The 20,229-nt window shown below is 39.8% G+C and overlaps 2 protein-coding genes across 3 annotated transcripts; one reads left to right on the forward strand and one right to left on the reverse strand.

Moving 5' to 3' along the window:
• The first annotated feature begins 2,286 nt into the window (after positions 1-2,286).
• On the forward strand, positions 2,287-10,450 carry LOC127366398 (antizyme inhibitor 1). 2 transcript variants are annotated; one of them, XM_051405242.1, is made up of 12 exons: positions 2,287-2,518; positions 4,251-4,372; positions 5,819-6,029; positions 6,234-6,407; positions 6,777-6,949; positions 7,285-7,419; positions 7,582-7,663; positions 7,816-7,890; positions 7,982-8,147; positions 8,399-8,514; positions 8,882-9,099; positions 9,211-10,450. In XM_051405242.1, exons 3-12 carry the CDS (start codon positions 5,928-5,930, stop codon positions 9,323-9,325), a joined length of 1,356 nt encoding a protein of 451 aa, XP_051261202.1. In that variant the 5' UTR covers positions 2,287-2,518; positions 4,251-4,372; positions 5,819-5,927; the 3' UTR covers positions 9,326-10,450. The 2 variants fall into 2 exon arrangements, with proteins under 2 accessions (XP_051261202.1, XP_051261201.1); XM_051405241.1 differs by lacking the exon at positions 2,287-2,518 and adding an exon at positions 3,237-3,460.
• A 284-nt stretch (positions 10,451-10,734) lies between these two features.
• On the reverse strand, positions 10,735-14,099 carry LOC127366397 (Krueppel-like factor 10). Its single transcript, XM_051405240.1, has 4 exons — positions 13,947-14,099; positions 13,031-13,255; positions 11,596-12,523; positions 10,735-11,460 (listed from the first exon to the last, which is right to left on the reverse strand). The coding sequence occupies exons 2-4, from the start codon at positions 13,244-13,246 to the stop codon at positions 11,183-11,185; spliced, it is 1,422 nt and encodes a 473-aa protein (XP_051261200.1). The 5' UTR covers positions 13,247-13,255; positions 13,947-14,099; the 3' UTR covers positions 10,735-11,182.
• Between the last annotated feature and the right edge of the window lie 6,130 nt (positions 14,100-20,229).

Raw genomic sequence — 20,229 nt, forward strand, 5'->3', positions numbered from 1 at the left:
TTTCCACCACTGGTTACTGTGGATATATGTTGCGGTGTGTAAGATACACATGTAGTATATGTAGTCCATAGCTGTGCAGGTAGACATCCACATACAGGAAGGGCATTCTCCTACACAATTTACTTGCAGAATATCTAAGAAACCATAATAAAAAAACACTATTTATACAGTATCATGCAGGGTCTATATTTAGTTTAATTGATGTGGTCTTCCTGGTGGTATGATTCTCTCAGAAACTGTACTTTTACAGTAAACCACATATAATGATCTAAAACTACTGACAAAGAGTTATGTTATGAATTCATCATAATTAGTTATTCTGCAATCTGTCTCGGGGGAAAGGAAACAAGGGTGAAATGTGCATCATTTTTTTTAGATTGTGTTATTGTTTGACCATCATGGTATATCTGGCTGTATCTCTCCACTACTCTGACACCATTGTTAAGAATGACATGTCCTGGGAAAGCCCAGAGATAAAGACAGTTCCTTTTTGGTAGCATATCGTACAAACACAAATTGAACTATTTTACAGTCAATGTTCGGTTGTGTTGGGAAAGATTGCGTTGGATTTTCACAAGCGTAGCTGTAATAATTGTCAGAAAAGAAATTAACTGAAATTCATAGTGAGATTGTTTTTGCATATTTGTTACACTGAAGCCAGTTGCTTTATATTTCCCTGCTTAGCATTCAGATCAGTGAGAGGAAAAGTTCCTTTTACTTAGCAACATTCTTTGGCAAAAAGAGCTGCTGAGTGACTGAACAACACTTACAACACCAGTCTGTTGCGTAAGACCAATTCATGATGGGTTTATCCAGTCACTCATGTCCACGTAATGAGTAAATCAATTACTGTAACTCAAATATGTAGATACTGTAGATTTATAGGTGTCTTATCCGGTCATCCTTTTATTTATAATAATACATTAATAATGTACTTGAAAACAAAGAGGGCAATTAATTTAGTTGAATTTACTGTTTTATTTTATGTTGCCTTTGCTGGAATCTGATGTTTATTCCTCTGACTGGAGACTTTTGGTCAGTCAGGGTTAATCTATGTTGGGTCTTTCTAAATCTGTCTGTTGATGTAATCTGTTTGCAATGTTTGCAAATAAGAATTCCTGCGGCACAATGCAGCCACTGGAGTATTTGCCCTCACAGTGGGTGGTACACATGTCCCGTTGTCGCATACCCAATGGCTGCGGTGGCTATTATGATCCAAACAATGGAAATAAAACATTGTGCTTTACTGGAAGCCACTTTAGATGCTATGTGTGATTAGGCTTATATATACATAGTCTCATTTAGTGTCGGAGAAAACAGGCACAAAACACGGAACAGCTTTTGTGTTGCAGTCTGAGAAAAAGACATTGCCTCTTCAGCCTTCACAATGGACTCTAAGCTGTAGTTTTATTAGTGAAACAAATGCTGCTATTGTTTATTTTTTCCTGAGGGCTGCTCAAAGCTCATCTTAATATCACAGTAAATTCACAACTGTTCTGGTTAGTTGGTAAAAAAAAACAACACATCATGCACTATTTAATGTGGAACGATCAGCTTGATAAAGATGTAGGCAATTTTGCTTTGCTCGAATAGGTACATCTGGATAGACTAGGACATTTTTTTATTGAATCCTAGAAAACCCAACACCATGCAAAGTTTAGAAGTGAGAACATAATTGTTCTTATGTGCATTCCATACATATTTTGCTGCATTTTTTAGTTAATCAAAGACCGTACTGTAGGTCTCTGTCACTCTGTAACAGTTCTTGAAAACACTGAATCAAGGGAACATTGAGTGCCCAAAGACTAAACAGACACTACTGAAAATGGACTTTGACTCCAGGACAAACACGAGTGGATCATTACAAAAAGATCATCTTAATGGTGAACTCCAATACGCATTTTCATAGATATATGTTCCAATATTACTAAAGAAATATGCAAAGAAATTATATTATAGATTCTTATAATTAGTAAATTAATATTGAATAAGGAAAATAAAATATGCATTAAAACCTCTAAATACCTATGTATGACCACTGTGGCATTAGACATTGAATTAAGGATTTTATGCTCAGGTCTACGTCTTTTAAGATAAAGATGATGTCAGTACGGATATGGAGTCAAAAAAAAAAGGCCCCAGAGAAAACACTTCCCTTCTGTTTAGTTAACAGTAGCAGAGCTTTCCTTGGCACCCTCCTCCTCCAGTGTTGAGGAGGGAGACATGCAAATTTATCTCCTTGGAAATAACACGGCCCCAGACCCTGCATTTTCAGAGGCAGGCACAACTTCTCAAAGTCACATCAACAAAGGCAAAGGGACGGGGAAATCCAGTCTGAGCTTGAACTTACTTGCTTGAAGCAAAAGACATGCACCCATCTAGTTATTACTCATGGGACTGACGCTTTGCAACTGTTGACTTTGGCTGCAAGGAAAAAAGGAAAATTCTGCTAACTTTATTGGACAGCATTTTGTCCTTATTACTGAGCCATGGGGAACACAATGAAGACATAACACAGGTAATTCTTGGACATTTTTTACAGGTTAACTGTTTTAATATACTGTTTATACAGGTTATTACAGATATAGCTTGTAGTCAACCAATCTGTGTTTTTATTGCTGAAGATACATTTTAATCTCACGGTTTCTGGAATATTTTTGAATTATTCTGTGAAGTGTATGGGGAAAAAATATAACAACATACTCATCTTTAGATTATTATTAATATTATTGAATTATATATCAATATTATTATAATTTTGATTATTATTATTATTATTATTATTATTATTATATATCCTTATTATCATTATATGTTATTATTGCAAGTTAGGGCTAGGATTAATTATTGTAGTAATTTATGGCTAAATGCGTCAATTAATAAATGTTGCACATGTCATTTATTACCGTAAAACTGATGTCGTTGTCTTTGTGTTTGACAGCTCTAAACTCCGCCCATCTTAAATGTGTCAAACTCCCCATATTTAAGTAGAAGCAGACCGGAAAATTTTTTATATAATTTGTAATTCGGTAGTCATTTTAAAGATGAATGAACATTTCCTTAAAAATACATTTAGCAGATCAATATCTTATTTTAGTGTGTTTTCATTTCCACACTGGTGCTTTGTATTACTAAAAAAAAGTTGCAATATGTTGGTTAATGTGGATTTTATTTTGATAATTCAACCGGATATTCTCGTACTTTTATGGTATGTAACGTTAACGTTACCGTGCGTCGGTCCGTCTCAGCGCTCACTCGACCTCCACTGTTGCCTTCCGCTCGGTCCTTACAAATGATCCCTACTAGCTTTCATCGACAAAACCTCGGACGACAATAACTCGACCTAATCCACCACGTCCATGGCAGCTATCCTTTTCTCTCTTAGTAACCCCACCACTCTTTAAAAATTCCGCCTAAAAAGAAAAAGCGTTCTGTCCCCTCATTTGGGTTTTCAGCAGACGTAAGTAATCTTAGCTAACCGCGTTTTAGCCTGCTACTTAGCATGTTGTTATATTAACCTGGGAAGGTAGCGTCCGTTTGCCAGCGAGCCATAAACGCTAACTTAGCCATAAGAGATAAAGTAATGGTTAGTAGCATCATTAGCTACTGAAAAATGTGTTATATTTTTTGTAAAACAATATTTAGCTTAGCTACACTGTGTGTTGCTAGGTAGCTGACGCTAATACCTTGTGCTAACGTTACCAACCTGTTAGGATAGCGGGATAGCTAACGTTAGGTATGTGGTTTTGAATTGGTAGCCGGCGGCTTGCTATTTGTGTAGTAAGTGCAAGGCTGTGAAAATACTGTTAGCTGTTGCTATGTTAACATGGTAACGTAAATTCATTGAGAACTGCTAACGCTAGTCATGATTGCGTCAGTTAAGTTACGTTCACTACGGACGATGGGCCAAACTAGCAACGGATACATTTAAAAACAGCCATTACAGGAAATATGTAACGTTATGTAACTTGTGTTACTACGCACAAGGTAAACCCTTAACAGTCATTTCTTAATACCACTCCCATGAACTCCCAGGCTCTCTTACCATGGCCTTTTATCACTCAACATGTCGCCTGCGCAACCGCTCACCTGTTGTACTCAACCACTTTAGAGATTTTAGTGCACACACACTGCATGTTAAGGTAGACTGGATCATATGTCAGCGGAGAGACAGTCGCTCTCCTTGTCAGAGATGTTGATCTGTCGGTGACTGATTCCTTTGTCTCCTATCCTAAAATGTCCCTTTGCAGGTGTACAACAACTATCCCGAGGATCTAGGGGCAGCTCTATACCGAGAGCCATTTGACTTCAACGCCGAGCCACCTTGGGATCCTAGCTGATAGTGGAGGAGTTCATCCCAGGACTCATCCATGTGAGTACGTTAGCTGTAAGAATGAATACATCCTCTTTGATTGTTTGACTGAGGATGTTTTCATAGTAGAAGTAATAAAACTATTTTTGCATTTGTGTGTGTCTGTTTTAATGGACAAGTATCATTGTTTATTAATTATTAATGAACTCTTGACAGAAGGACTAAAAAGGGTGTATTAACAAGATGCATGCTCCACATGAATCAAAAACAGTTTCTAGTTATTTTAGATCATGCATTTCAGATCTATTTTCAGCACTTCTATTATAATAGAATGGCGGTGCTCTGGACTGCTTTTATCTGCAGTAGTTTTTCTCCTGCCCCAATTTAGTTGCAATAAGAGAGAGATGCATTAGGTTACAGATGGATATTAATTCTGCTAATAGTTACATGTTCTAAGTAGTTCTTTCTACTTTGTTTGTGAATATAATGCATTAACTATACTAACTGTATATCCCATTAATGCTATCACTTCTTTCAAAAGTGAAACGTTATGAAAGACATAGTTAAGCATCTTCAAAGTTATGTAACATCCTGGTTGATTTTTAAAGAGATGTTAGGGTTGAGCCATCTCGCAGTCCATGTTTAACTCATGTTCCTACAGAGGATTTAATAATTGAAACCTATACAGTTTGGAAAATTTGCAATAACTAGATTTTCCTTTACAGTGACATGAAAAAGGCTCTGTAAATATACCTATGTCCGTCTGTCCATTATTCATGCACAATATTGCACTTTACAGGGTTTGGGGGAGCAATAACCAACACTGAAGACTTTGACCAACATAATTTGTAGTCTCATGTGAACTTGATTTCAGTGTCTTGATCATCCAGTGATTTTACTTCCCTTGTACACGTCTGTCAGTGATTGCCCTTTTTTGGAGCAGTAGCCCCTGCCTTGTCACAGTTGTCAGCAATACAGCAGGCTTTCTAGACACATTGTTGGTCTCCCTTTTTGACCTCCCAATGCCACAGCCATGTCACATCTGCTCCAGTCCAGACTACTGCGCCTCTCTGATGTATTGTACATCATTATTGAAAGTGAAGTTGTGACACCAATGCCGCCAGTATTGTACCTTGTTTAATGCCATCAAAAAGAAGCTTTACGGGTCACCAGCTCAGGGATTCATGGTGATTGTTGGGAGTAATTGATGGTAAAGTAAATGAACCCTGTGCCCCAGACTCTGTGTTTTCACAGCGGCTTTTCAGAAGAATAGGCCTCTTCCACAAAGCTGTCCTGTAATGTGGAGCCTGCTCTGTGCTCTGATTGGATGCTCACTGAAAATGACTTGTTTGATTGGGGATCTCATCAGAAAGGTTTAGGTTCCAGCCACTGAATAAACTAGAAGAGAGTTGGACAACATCAATGAGTAAATATCCAAATATGATTGAATTGTTATGCTTCTTGGGCTTTGTGTCGTATGTGAACTTTTTTATTTCTCTTGTACAGTTTGTTGCATAAGTCTAGGACCCCAGGGGCTCGAGAGGGAGCGAGCAAGACCACTTTGGACTAGCCACATTCTTTATGCCTGTCGGATTAGAAGAAAACGGTTGAGAGGATGAAAGGGATAACTGATGAACCACAGTATTCTGTTGGTCTACTGGAGGGAGGCACGGCCCTCTGTGACGTGATTGACAATCACATTTATGAACAAACTCTGGTAAGGGCTCTCACTGCAACAACATGTACATTTAGCACGTTTTTCTAAACCTGAATTTCTTATGGTATTAGAATAGTCTCGAACACCTGTTACTGTATTGTATTGTTTATTACATGTGGTATAGTTCCACACAGACGGTTGTGCAAAAGCTTGCAGTGTGTATTTCTTCTGACTCGACCGCATGTATGTTTCCTTCTTCCTCAGTCTGAGAAGAATGCATTCTTTGTAGCAGACCTGGGAGTTATAATGAGGCAGCATGTTCGCTGGCGAACCCACATGGCCCAAATTCGACCCTACTACGCTGTTAGATGCAACAGCAGTCCAACTGTTATTGAAGTTCTGGCTGCCCTTGGCACTGGATTCATTTGCACCAACAAGGTACTCTCTCACAAGCATGTTAGGTCACTGTTGTCGGTTCAGGTTTCTCCACAGAAAATAATCACATTATCCACGTTTCCCATTTTACAAAGTAGTAATTGCATCCAGTAATGCACCACCCCTGTCTCTACCAGGGCAACTACTTGTATATTTATTGGGGTTAATATTGCACAACTCTTGGTCCACAAGCTGTAGAATAGACCTATAGGCACCACCAAGTGGTCAGAGTACCTCAGTGCCGACCTTTTCAGAAATTGTTGATCATATCTCCTGTCTGTAGTAAACCATGCAGGATGTATGATGAAATGTCTAGCCCACATACATTATATTTGTGTAATACTGTTCTGTCTTTGTCTTTTTGTATTTTAGTCTGAGCTTGAGCTGGTACAAAGCCACGGTATTCCCTCAGAAGACATCATCTACAGCGGTGTTTGCAAACAAGTCTCCCAGATTAAATATGCTGCTAAGAACGGCATTGACCTCCTGGTGTGTGATAATGAAGCGGAGCTTCGCAAGATTTCTCGCTGCCATCCCAATGCCAAGTAAGTGCTTGATGAGCATTAGTCCGAGTGTCAATGATCATGTGACTCAAAAGCTGCCTTTTCAACATTGTCAAGTAATTGGATTGGTGCAATTGTGCCACTTTTTAGGAGTCATTAAATGCTGTCCATCTTACGCTGTGTCATACAGTGTGTTGTTTCCCACCGTCTGGCATATTAGGATTGCCATTATCAAAAGGCTTTCTGTCAAATCCGACTGTATAAAATCATTTGGTCTGAGCTGCAGACATTTTGGGATATAATGTGTCACCTTCTCAACTCATCTGGTTTCTTTTTTTCTCCGCAAACCAGTAACCAAGATCCTGTATTTAATTCAGGCTGCTGCTACAGGTTTCAACGGAAGCATCTAGCCAGGACGATGAGATGAGCATGACGTTTGGCTGCTCCCTCAAGGACTGCAGGCATCTGCTGGAGAAGGCAAAGGAATTGGGTGTGCAGGTGGTTGGAGTCAGGTGAGGCTTGCAGATATGCACTGTGAAGAAATACACATATTCTCAGCTCTCTCTTGAACGAATGACTAATTATTATTCAGTCCAACCTGCTACAGGATAGAATTTTAACTTATTGTGAAGATGTCAACGTTTGAAGATTAACCATGTCCTTTTCTTTGGCAGATCTCACATTTCCAGCTCCTGTAAGGATGACCAGGTGTACATCCATGCCATATCTGATGCCCGTTGTGTCTTTGATATGGGAGTAAGTCATGTTAAATATTATGTTGTTAGTTGCACTGTTCAGTTCTGTGACTCTGTGCTTTATGTTTTGGACACGTGCAACAGCTCTAGAAACTCTCACTTGGTAATCTTTGGTGTTTTGGTTACACATTTACAAGCCTTTGTCTGCCTCAGGAGGAAATTGGCTTCAACATGAAAATCCTAGATATTGGCAGTGGCTTCAGTGGCTCTGAGACGCAGCTGGAACTGGTCAGTATCTTTCTATCTGCTTTTCAAAATGTCTTTTTTAAAGACCTACCCTTTTTTGGTTCCTACTTTTTACCGCTGTCAACTCTTGCAGATCAATAGCACAGTCATGTCTATGGTGGACCTATATTTCCCTTCTTCTGCTGGAGTTTCCATCATTGCGGAGCCTGGCAGCTTCTTCGTGTCCTCTGCTTTCACTCTGGCTGTGAACGTCATCTCCAAAGAGGTTGTGGCACGCGATCGGCAGGACCAGTCACATGGTCAGTGGCATGATATTCAGTAAGGTTATATATTTCAAATATAGGACTAGGACTTATTTACAGACAAGAAAACAGACTTAACATGAGCAAGTTTTATACAGCATCCTGCAGGGTCATGGGGAAGCCATTTTGAATGTCCAGGAATTGGCAACATTACAACTTTAGAAATGTAATGCAGCTGTTGCATGAAAGATGCAGTCTGTAAAGTCAATCCAACAGCCACAAACAGTAGCTACCATCTCTCTGAACAGATGATCCATCTCCCAACGATGAGCCAGAGTTCCAATACTACATGAACGAGGGAGTGTATGGATCATTTGCCAGCAAACTCTCTGAAACACTGATCGCTGCTCCATCTGTTCACAAGGTGAGTCTCAAACATTCTCTATGGATCAAGATGTAACCACAAAACTTTACGTTCTCTATGCTTCTCAAAACTTTTGAGATACATTTATTTTATCTTTGATTAAATACACACTTGTTAGTGTTACATCCTAATAAGGAGGTGGATACGTTTACGCACTGTAGAATAAGAATTATCTTCTGCTCTGAGCCATAATAGGTTATGTAATCGGAGGGGAAGAAACACAGTTGTAGGAAACTTAATTTCATTATTTCATTGTTCTTAACTGGCCATGATATTCCGATCCGTCGACCTGTTATCATCTCCAGTTGATGAAGATCATTATGTGTTTGATTACTAAATAGATGATCTCTGCCCTGTATGTTTGCAGAACACAGCCCTGAATGCTCCAGTGTTTGGCAGCAGCCTGTGGGGTCCCTCTGGGGATGACCTGGACCAGGTAGTGGAGCACTGTCTGTTGCCTGAGCTCAACATCGGAGACTGGCTCATGTTTACCCAAGCAGGAGCGTACAGTCTGGGTCAGCCCCTGTGCACCGCCACTGACTCACCTTCACCCCCTGTATACTATGTCATCTCCTCTAGGGACTGGTAAGGAGCTCCTTGGAGGAGTATTTTTAAATGTTGAGTCTCAAGAAACCTTGAGAATGTTAAAAAAAAATCTGCAGATAGTGTCCTTGACTCTTCATTTTCCTCCACCAGGTTCGAGATGCAGGACACTGGTGTCACCCATGAGGCTACATTGAAGAACTTCTCATTGGTCCCTTATTTCCTCAATTCCTGCCAAACAGAGGCTGCTCTGTCTGTCCCAGCTTAGCAATCATCAGCCCAGGAAGACTTTAACCTTTTCTTTACTGATTTCTGCTGCTAGCTTCCTCTGGCCTACATTCCTCTGGGATGAACAGTGCAGATAATGCTTGAAATTGCTGGGACCAGACTGAATTCATCTCAAAACCCCCAATGTAAAGTATTGTAAGTGATTAAACCCAGAAAACCCAAGTAGATGTTCATTTGTATGCAACAAAATGGATGAGCTCCAACAAGAGATGCATCTTGCCCTTGCTTTGGGCATCCCATGGCACTATAGTTCACACTCATACAGTAGACATATAATTATTTTAAATGATTATATTTGACAAATGTATTATCTATATATTCATTGCTGTTGCCAGTCTTGTAAAGTAAGATATGTATCCCTGAGTGAAGCAGTGTATTTAAACAGAAACACAGTTCTGAGGTGTTTTAGGCTACTTTGCTACAAGATGTGTATTTATGATTTTGATTGGTTGTATAGATAATTTTGTGTGATTTTTTGATTTCATTATTACATTTAAAATCTGTCGTCATTCTCAGTTTGTTTGAAATGGAAACTTGCATATGGAGATGCGCTTACTCATCTGTGTGATCAGTGTGCATGAAATCCACTCCTGGAACAATGATTAGTGCAGTCTGCCCTGGTGTGGTTGGGAAGCTAATGGTTCAGTGTTCACCAGTAAACTGGTGTTTCAGTGTTTTTCTAAAGAGCTGAGTAGCTCACTTGGACCAGCAGGTAGCTGCTATGCCACGACATAGCAAAGCAGGTTCATTACACAGTATGTGCCGCAGATGGAACAAGGGAAGTGTTGATGGATAACGAATCAGCTGACATGACAATATGGGGTCTTTTTAAAAAAACAAATACATTTATAATGCTAAAACCCTTACTTTTTGCTCTATCAGTATTTCTACTGAATTTGTTTGAAAATGTTTTTTCAACATTTCTGACTGTGTTGGAAGAATATTATTTCCCGACTGTGGAAGTATACTTGCAAAGTGTATATCATATCTGTGAAATTTTCTCCCCGTCTGTGTCTAAGGCATGATGACTTATCGGGCATTTGCCTGTTAAAAACACGTAATTGTGCTCAACATGTAATAAACACCTCATCAACTGGACTGTGAATCACTGTGTCTGTGTTTTATTATCAGTAACACCTTGCTGCCATTACACAGACCTGCTGACATAACTGATAACTACTTTTAGAAATGCTTCTTGTAACATGATGACTTAACCTAGTTCTCATCCTGGATGATGTGACCACAGGCTAAAAGGGATTTGGTTTGAAACTAACAGGTCAAAATAATGTAGAGACTATGGAACAACACTAGTTCGTCTAACTCATTGTCATTGTATGGATGTAAAATAGGCTGGACAGACACTACACAAAAAGCTGGACCAAGAAAAAATATAGGCGTTAAAGTTTAATAAAGAAATCTGTTTTCCCTGCAAGAAAACAGCTGTGCAAAATTGTATAACAAATAGATTCTCATATGTCACAAAAGATAGAATATAATATTCAACATTCTTTGGTCACATATCACTTAAAAGTAAACTAAAAGTATATTTACTATTCATTTGTAAAAGTGAATGTTACTTACAGAACAGTATTTAGTGTAATTGCTCAGTTTAAGGTGATACAGTCGTTTGAATGTAAACAGCCTCATTACCTCGTTCATATTCAACTATAATCACTAGGGAACAGCTCAGTAGCCAAGGATTTACATGCTTCATTTTCAGTTCAGAAACTGAATGATGACGTGTAAAAATCAGGCACACACTCCCCTCTGTGCATTCTTTGAGACTCGAGCACAAAAGCCTCTCATTCAGTCTCACAGTTTTCACTTTGGTGTATCATCAGGACGCCTCGCACAGAGTTTGTTGAACGTAGAGTGTTGTGGAAGCTGTGTGGTCAGCAGACTGGGTGACCTCTAACGCCCAGCAGGGCGTCTTCCTCGCTGCTTGGTGTCGCCGGGCGTGCTTGGCCAGGTGGTCGCTACGCACGAAGCGGCTGAGGCACACAGGGCAGGCAAACCTTTTCTCCCCCGTGTGGGTGCGTCGGTGGCGAGACAGCTCATCGGAGCGAGCGAACCGCCTCTCGCAGCCCTCCCACTTGCACTTGAAGGGCTTCTCACCTGTTGGAAGAGAGTGAAGTCTTTTCATGCATGTGCCATATTTTTTGCAAGTGATGCTGACTTTTATTGGCTTTGTGTGTTTTAGTATCCAGAAAAGTGCCCTATTAATAAAATGCATATACTTTCATCTCTTACCTGTATGTGTCCTCATGTGGGCCTTGAGGTGGGAGCTCTTGAAGTAGGTCTTGCTGCAGTCGTCACGGGGACAAACATGACTGCGTACCCGGGACACTTCTGGCTGCAGAGGGCTTTGTCTTTGCTCCATCAAGGCAGGGCCAGGAGAGGGGGCGATGGCTGGTAGCTTGGTGCCACCAGGTGTCACCAGTGCTGGCTGGACGTAGAGTGTAGGAACTGCCGGCTGAGGGACAAAGAGCATTACGGGGCCTCTTGCCACCTGACCCCCTAGGAGAAAGACCTGAGCAGGAGGTGAAGCTGCTTGGGTTTGCTGTGGTGGTTTGAGTTTGTGCTGCTGTTGTGGCTGTGTGTGCATCAGCAGTGCTGATGGGATAGGTAGTAGTTGTTGTTTCTGACTCTCAGAGGCTGTAACAGGGGTGGAAGGAGAGGAGACAGGAAGAATCTGGCAGTAGACAGGCACAGGAGAGACCCCAGGGCCACCAGCCAGGACAGAGGAGACAACCCGATGTGTGTTTGTTGATTTATCATCCAGGCATACAGGACTCATCTTCGTCTGGCTGACTAAAACTGCATGTGGCAAAGTCACAGTGACAGGTTTCTGTGGCGTGGCTGCATTAGAGTCACACTGTGTTACAATATTCCCTATTGAATCTCTGTCATTGAGCCTATCTTCAGAGCTCAGGTCTGTTTTAGAGTCTTTTGTATGAGTGAATCCGACTTCCCCGGAGACAGAATGGACCTTATAGGAGCAGCTCCGGCCATCTGAAGTGTGGCGTATTACACTGGTGCACTGAAATCGTTGCTGAGAAGCAGCAACGTGTGTGTGCAGATGAGTCTCTTGTGTTGGCTGCCAGTTTGGACTTCCAGCTGCTGCTGAGGGCGGGTGGGTGGCCTCAAAGTGGGGAGGACTGTACGGCGGAGTCATACACTGAAAAGAAAGGAGGGTTTCACTGACAAATTCTATCTTGCAAAACAGGCATCTTATTTGAACTCACTGCTGCAAACCCCACTCTTATCATATAGCCTTAATTTAATTTTAAGTTGTATGTGCATGTGTATTTGTGTATGTTTTTGTATACTATATAAGTCTTTTTTCATCAGTTTGTTCTTGATATTTAACTTAAAATGTTCAGTATGTACTTGAATATTCTTGTTGTTTTTCATGGCTTCCTGTTTGCCTTTGTAAAGAACTTTGTAATTTGTTGAGTCCTACATAAACAAACATTATTATGATTATGATTTACAAATTTACTAGTGTCTTAACACCTGGTGAGGCACTAAGTATGGGGTGAAGTCAGAGTTGATTAGAGATGACTTTACAGATGAAAGTAGATGCAGGTTTGCAACTAAATGCAAGTAGTAGAGCATAAACATAAACATTTCCATATCCAACACCAGATTATGCAAAACCTCTGAGCCCATCTGTATCACTTACCAAAGGAGAGTCATGTAGCACAGTAGAACCAAGGGGGACAGAGTCGTCCTCTGAGCAGTCTGAGGACGGAGTCAGGGGTCTGGAGTGTCTGAAGCTCTGGGTCTTCCAGTGCTTAGTCATGGACATCAGAGCCTCCACAGCCTCCATGTCACCTGCACCCAAAGGAGCGGGCTGGAATTCACACTGGATGTCTGAGTAGAGCTCCTGAACTTCCATGTTGCAACTCTAATAAAAGAGCATAAATGAGTAAAACACATCACCATGGCCTGCTCTTTCATTTGATTTTCACCATACATTTTCAACATGTGACACATTGCTGTCTCTTAATGAACTTTTCTTCAATAGACCAGCTGTAACCATGCTGGATTTAAAGCTGTGCATACAGTTAACCCTACACTGCGTACATTATGTAAGTGGACATACGCAGTCCACGTGTCTCAGTGTGCTCAATCAATGCTTTAAAGCTTATTGATTTTGCCATTAAGTCAACACATACATAAGAATATGCAAAGGAGCATGTGAAGTGAGCATGATCAGCTGCTGCTCTTCAGCACTGGGGACCTTTCACCTACTTCCCCGGGGGACAAAAGCACCAACTGTGCTGCTTACACAAACAGTCCCACAATACTTAACAACCCCTCCCTGACCTTCCCAGCACATACACATCCACACACTGCAGACACACTCCTCAACAGCCATCACTGATGAAGCTGCTGGTATACTAATGAACTCTGACCTAGATATAAGCTGCTCACACTAAAGCTTGACAACAATAATTAGAGATAAAACAAACAAAATTACACTATTTATTATTAAATATATAAAAGCACGTCCTCCTATAAGTTAAAGTACTTGTTATCAGAAGAAATAAATGTGCTATAATATTGAATATATAAAGGAATATATATATACTTACATCTTATGTGAGTCTGTGTGAGGTGTTCAGGAACCTGGTTTAACTGCCGAGCACTGGTCTCTTGTGTGAAACCAAAATTGTATGATTCCCAGTTTTCTCCTCAGGCGCGTTCCCATTCATCGTTTCAAACCCGGTGGGGAAAAGAGGGGCCTGGCTTAACACCTCGGCCAATAGGAGGCAAAGGTGTGTTGGGCGCCGACCAATGGGAGAGAGACTCGGTGCGTGATCGGGGCCTGACGGCTCCGTGGAGGCAGCGTGGTACACAACAGCATGGGCGTGTGAAAAACATTCCTGTCCACACTTCCCGTCACCCACCCTCCCCACAATACACACACACACACACACACACACACACACACACACACACACACACACACATCATCATCGCCTTCTGGATGAGTCACTTCAGCCTCTTCATCAGCCGTAGCAGACACACACCTCCTATGACTAATCATGTTTTGGTGAAACGAAACTGGAAGACATCTCTGCGATAGGTGTAGGTTCTGAATATAGGTTACTCGAGATTTAAAGTCTTTTTGTAAGCATTGTGATAAAGTTTTAATATTTAACCATTTTACCATACTTGTATCTAAATGTGGAGTAAAGGAAGGTCAAACTTTCTCTGCAAAAGTTTGTTAATTGACAAAAGAGTATGGGGTCCCATCTGTGCCAAAATTATATCACATGTGCAGGTCTAGGTTGACTGAACCAGTGTTTATTCAACTTTGAACTGTACCCAGAATTTTTTCTCCAGGATTTTTATGAACTGGTTTAGAAGTTTTGGCTGTAAATGATATTAAATCTGCAGTTCTGGAAGATGCAGCTTGTGGATAAAAAGTTTTTTGTATTTGCTCGTAATGTGTATTGTGGTGAGGTAACTTACTTATTTTCTTTTATTTGTGATTCTGTTGTGTATTATTGTGCAAATAAATTAACCTAAAATCTAAATCTACATATTCATGTTTTTGTTTTGTTTTTTTGGCTGATGGATCGCATCTGCTTTGATATCAGGTCACATACTGTATGAGGCCATTCCTACAGAGATGAAACGCCTCTGAGATTATAATAGTGTTGTAATAAACTTCATTTATTTGGCAATTTCACAAAATACTTCAACAACCAAATGAAAGCAGACGAATGCAAAATGATAAATCACAACCATGCAACAAGAAAAAAGGAACATGTATAATAGCAAAATAAATTTATTTTAATCTTATTTTGGCCTACAACGGTTATGTGTTGCAATAGGAAGGGCTACGATATTTTGCTCTTATCATTTTTAAACATTTTGAACTAAATTCATAGTGATTTGTCAGTAGCTTCACTATATGCATCACTCGTATGTGAGAGGAATACATTTTGCCTTTGGAAATCCATTTCTCATTGGTGAACTGGAAGAGGGATCAAACTGGCGCAAGGTGACAAAAGTTCTTGAAATTGATCTGACCTCACGTTCTTACCTACATGAACTTTTTTTTTTCTTTCTAATGTGACTGCTGTTCCAATTAGCAGGCTTCTTGTCCTTTGTGTGTGTGAGAGAGAGAGAGGTCAGCCAACAGGAGATGGCCTCAGGCAGCCCTGTGGATTAGGTAAGTGTCATCTGTCTAGACCTTCCTGCACAGCACAGAGAACCAGAACAAAAGGCAGACTGTGGACACACAATGGAGAAATACACACGCAGACAAACACAACACTGTGACTGAGTCTGGCGCTGTGGGGTGTTCCTCAAAAGCATATCCAGGAATGAGCTGCTGGAAGAGAAAAGAGTCTCAGTGCAAGTGACATAAACAAATAATTCTGGGTTTTGTGTGTGTGTGTGTGTGTGTGTGTGTGTGTGTGTTTTACAATCAGTATCTCCTTAAATGTTTAATTTAACATTTTGAACAACAACATCCTGGTTCTACCTTTAAACTGAAACCATTGTTCACACTTTTGTTCTGCTTTCTGAGAAAGTGCCTCTTATCACAATATGGGGCAGTTTATCCACTATTCACCATGTATACTAGTGTGTATGAAAGAGGATCTTTTTAAATAAATAAATAAAATAAATTTAAAATAAATCCTCTTGGGAAAGTTAAGTAAGAAAACCCAATTCAAAGTGTTTTAGGACAGCTAACAGTTCAGAACTAGAACATTGTAATTCGTAAATTGATCATTAAATTGTCGTTATTTCTGTACCTACTGTATGTATAGCAAGCTATAAGTTATTTTCACATTCTTATATATTCTGTAAACCCACATGTCCATGTTATAATGTGCATTTTATTCATAAAGATGTTTTTCTTAAAGATACCAAACATATCTAATGTCTTATTTTTTCTATTTCCTTAACTTTTACTCTCTGTGCATCTTTGTAAAGCTGTAATCAAGACTTTGATCACATTCTCGGTGTGTGTATGTCTGAGTGCTGAATTGACTGATGCATATGTATGATTACATGTTCTTTGTATTGTGTGACTGCAGCAATTAAGAGGCACTCCACCAATTTTACACATAAAAGTCATGTTACTTATCATGGAGAGTACTGGCCTGTGAGAACAGCTGTGTCTTATCTGGCTCTGCAGAAAGCTTTCTAAAGTGTAAGAAAAACCCTGCTGATGCTCATTGTCCCATTTAGGTAATTTTGGTTATAACTAAAAATAGGTTTGAAATACAAATGAAAACTGAAAAAAATACATACAAAACTAACAAAAATAAAATAAATATACAGAAAATGTCTTTAGTTTTTTCAATTTGGTCAAATTTATACCAACAAGCATGAGGAGGCAATGGTACATATTGTTTACTGAGACTGGGACGTCTACATCATCATGACTGTGAGTTTGTTTTGTAATACCTATTCTGAACTTCTTAAATTCTTACCCCTGGCAAATAACCCCCATATTATAATGAAAAAACTCAAACTAAAACTGAAACTGAAACAAATAAAAACGAAACATTTTCAAACAATAAAAACTAAACTGAAACAAGCAAACCCAGTAACTGAAACTAAACTGCATTGAGAAGAACATCAAAATAAACATCAAAAACGAAATAAAAACTAATGAAAAAAACATTGTAATAACTCCGACCCAGATCCAGCATTTAGCCTCTGCTGCACTGATTCTGACCATTCTTTTTAAAGTCTGTCTCTCTGCAATCCTCTAACCTTACAGAAGTGCAACACTAATTTGCTGGAGTGGTCCTTTAACTGATGTACCTCACTGAATCAGGGCTATAGCTTTTCAGCCCTTAGCCTTAATTGTAAGTTTTAGCATTTACATACATGGAAATGAAATGTGTCCTCTGCATTTCACCATCTTATCCACTATGAGCACTGGGCAGCTGTTTGAACCACAAACCTTGTGGTTAGTGGACAACCCGCTTCACCAACATATCTAAGCTAATCCTAACACTGACTAAGCTATTTCACCATAAATGCATCACAACTTACTGTCCTGTGTCCTTTTTTATTTATTTTTAGCCCCACCCCTAAAACAGCCGGAGACCACCACTGCTCTGTGGGTTTGTTAGTAGAAACGCCTTTCACATTACACAAAGTTACTCAGTCTGTAGTCATCATAAAAATATCGATTTGTGCAAACATATAATTCATTTTGCAGAACTGTCTTTTATAGATAACGTGCAAAACAAAATTATGAAATGACCTCTGTTATAATGGCTTAGTCCAGCATGGTTTAGTCTTTTATCTACATTAAAAGGATTATCAAGCTCCTAACACTGCAGAGTGAGCAGCCATGGCACAAAAGAACACATCGTGGGTCCTGTGCCATATTACTGGTCTTCGGCCAATCGGGTTGCCCTGGTTTTATAAGCATGACGCAATAGAGACCCAGATTCTTGGCCGGTGTTAACTAGTTACAATGGCCATGCTCTTTTGAGCAGAACTTTACAACATCCTTGTGATATTGTGCAAAGTGGATTTTGTTAGAATCTAATGGCAGCATTGCTCCAGATGTTATAGCTTCCCACACAGTAGCAGCCAAAAAAAGAGTTGAATGGCAAGTGAGGCTAAGGGAACAAGGGCTCACTGTTTACTTTTGCTTTTACAAAATTGGGTGTTTGTCTCTCTCCAAAAAGTAAAAGCCTCTTAGAAGACAGCTCGTTACTTCTCTTTATTCCTTGTGTGCATGCAGGCCAGCATAATGCCCTTTAAGCTGTGCAGCATCTGTGACTGACTGGGTGTTCGGAGCAGAGGGTTTGTGCCTGAGGCCTGGACTGACCTGGTGTAAACCGGCAGAGTTGACCCTCATGGACGGTCCTGCCCTGGATCTGTAAAGATATGCCACAGACACCACTAAGGGGAGTTATTTTAAAAGTCTTACTCTCTAGCCAGTGATCGTGTTACCTCACTGGGCATACCTTACACTTCTGGTTGTGGCCTGACTGACAGGAGCTGGTGCTGGTCCACTGATCTTTGAATGGACGTGGTTCAATAAGTTATCAGTTGTGGTGGTTTAGCTGTGGGTCTCTCTTGTTCTCTCTTGGTTTCTCTTGGTGGAAAATTCAGTTGCATAACAGCTCATAAAGTAGAATAAAGTATGCCTTGTATCCATGTTTAAGGACTATTTTAGTGAAATTATTTTCTGCATGAATTTACTCATTTTCTCAATCTGCAAACCCACCAGCCTTCCTCTGATGGCCGTGCAGTTTCCTGGCTCGGACTCTTTGTACCCATATTTAAAAACACCAGAGGTCATTTGATAACCCAGTGCCCAATACTTAAAAATAGCTCAGGCGATATCTGGGGTTTTGTTTGACTTCATTCTTGAAAAAGGTTACAGGGTTGTTTTTTTGGCAGGGCAATGGAACTGGCTTCATTATCCTCTGTACTGAACTGAGTAAACACAAAGAAAAAATCCTTAACATGTGTCTCTGCTGATTAAATGACATGTGGTTTTTAAAATCAAATCAAATGAAAATATACAGTACTGCAAGTAAAAAACTAAAAGATACTATTATAGGCCTAAATTGTTTAATAAAACTCTATTAGTGACATGCATTCGTTCATGTGATGTTTGTCTTCTTCTATTCTAGATGACCACCTGATACTTAACTAAACATGTAGGCTTACTCAGCCAGACTACATGAACATATAGTATAACAATAAGACCAGTCATTTTTGTTAAAACAGGTTCTTTCTTTCTCAGCGGCTTTGGTTAAATGGGAACTCATATCAGATTGTCTTGATGTCTTGTTTGGTACGTTTCAGTTCCAGCTGTTGAGGGTATTTCTTGAAAATTTGAATACAGTAATATTTGAGTAATAGCCATCCTGGATAGTTCTGAGGTCTGGAGCTACCTACCTACAGTACATACCTCTATATGTCCACATGCACAGTCATATACTTGGAGGAGCAGTGCAGCAAAGGGGCAAATACTTTCAGATTTAGCATGGCAGACCAATTCTGATCTCATAATGGAAGGTAAATCCTGCCACCTGCTGGTGTAAAAAGACAAAAGCTATTATTGGATTAGGCTGTAGATTAGACAGATAATCAAAGATTAGTTACATATTCCAGTCTGCTATCTGTTTAGACTGCTTTTTATTTTCTTTACAAACTGACCAAGATGAAGGTGTTTTTATAACCGTTTTTTTTTGCACTAAAGAAAGAACCATTGTAAAGAAGTCTTGTGTATTTAGCCAGCAAGAAACACAAAACTCGTTCTTGATTATTAGTTTATTTGAGTAGTTACATGTCAACTTTTGATCCATACTATGTGATGATTTACTCTGCCCCCTCCTCTCCCTAATGTCTACAATATCTAGGCCAGTTCCCCCTCTTACATCCAGAGAATGGGCCAAGAAATAAGCACCGCTCAAAGTAAACTTTTACTTTGTCAGTATTACACAAGGTTTACATTAAACTTTAATTTCTCTGCCCCTGTCTTTTGCTTATTTCTGAAAAAGGGAGCACACTCACACCACTGCTGCTTATATCATTTCCCGGATTTCATAGGGTTTAGATGATGTGGGGATATTACAAGTTTTCCATGGGAGGGAGCCCAACATGAACACAATCCCAGTTCCCTTCCCTTTATAGAGCTCAGATCTGAGTTGGTTCAGTTTTAAATATAATTCTAGAGTAAGAATAGCAGCATTAAATTGAGGGTCTCACATGAATTTTTCCATTCCCCGAGTGATGCTGACAATATGCCAAGTATAGCCACGTTGCTCCCTTAAGATTATGTGACATAATGTTAAGTCTTGGTTGGTCACAGAATGGTGGCTATTGTATACTCATGTCTTTAAAGCACAAACCAACACCACGCACATCATGATA

This window comes from Dicentrarchus labrax, unplaced genomic scaffold (genome assembly GCF_905237075.1).
Source record: "Dicentrarchus labrax unplaced genomic scaffold, dlabrax2021, whole genome shotgun sequence".
In the NCBI taxonomy this organism is placed as follows: Eukaryota; Metazoa; Chordata; class Actinopteri; family Moronidae; genus Dicentrarchus; species Dicentrarchus labrax.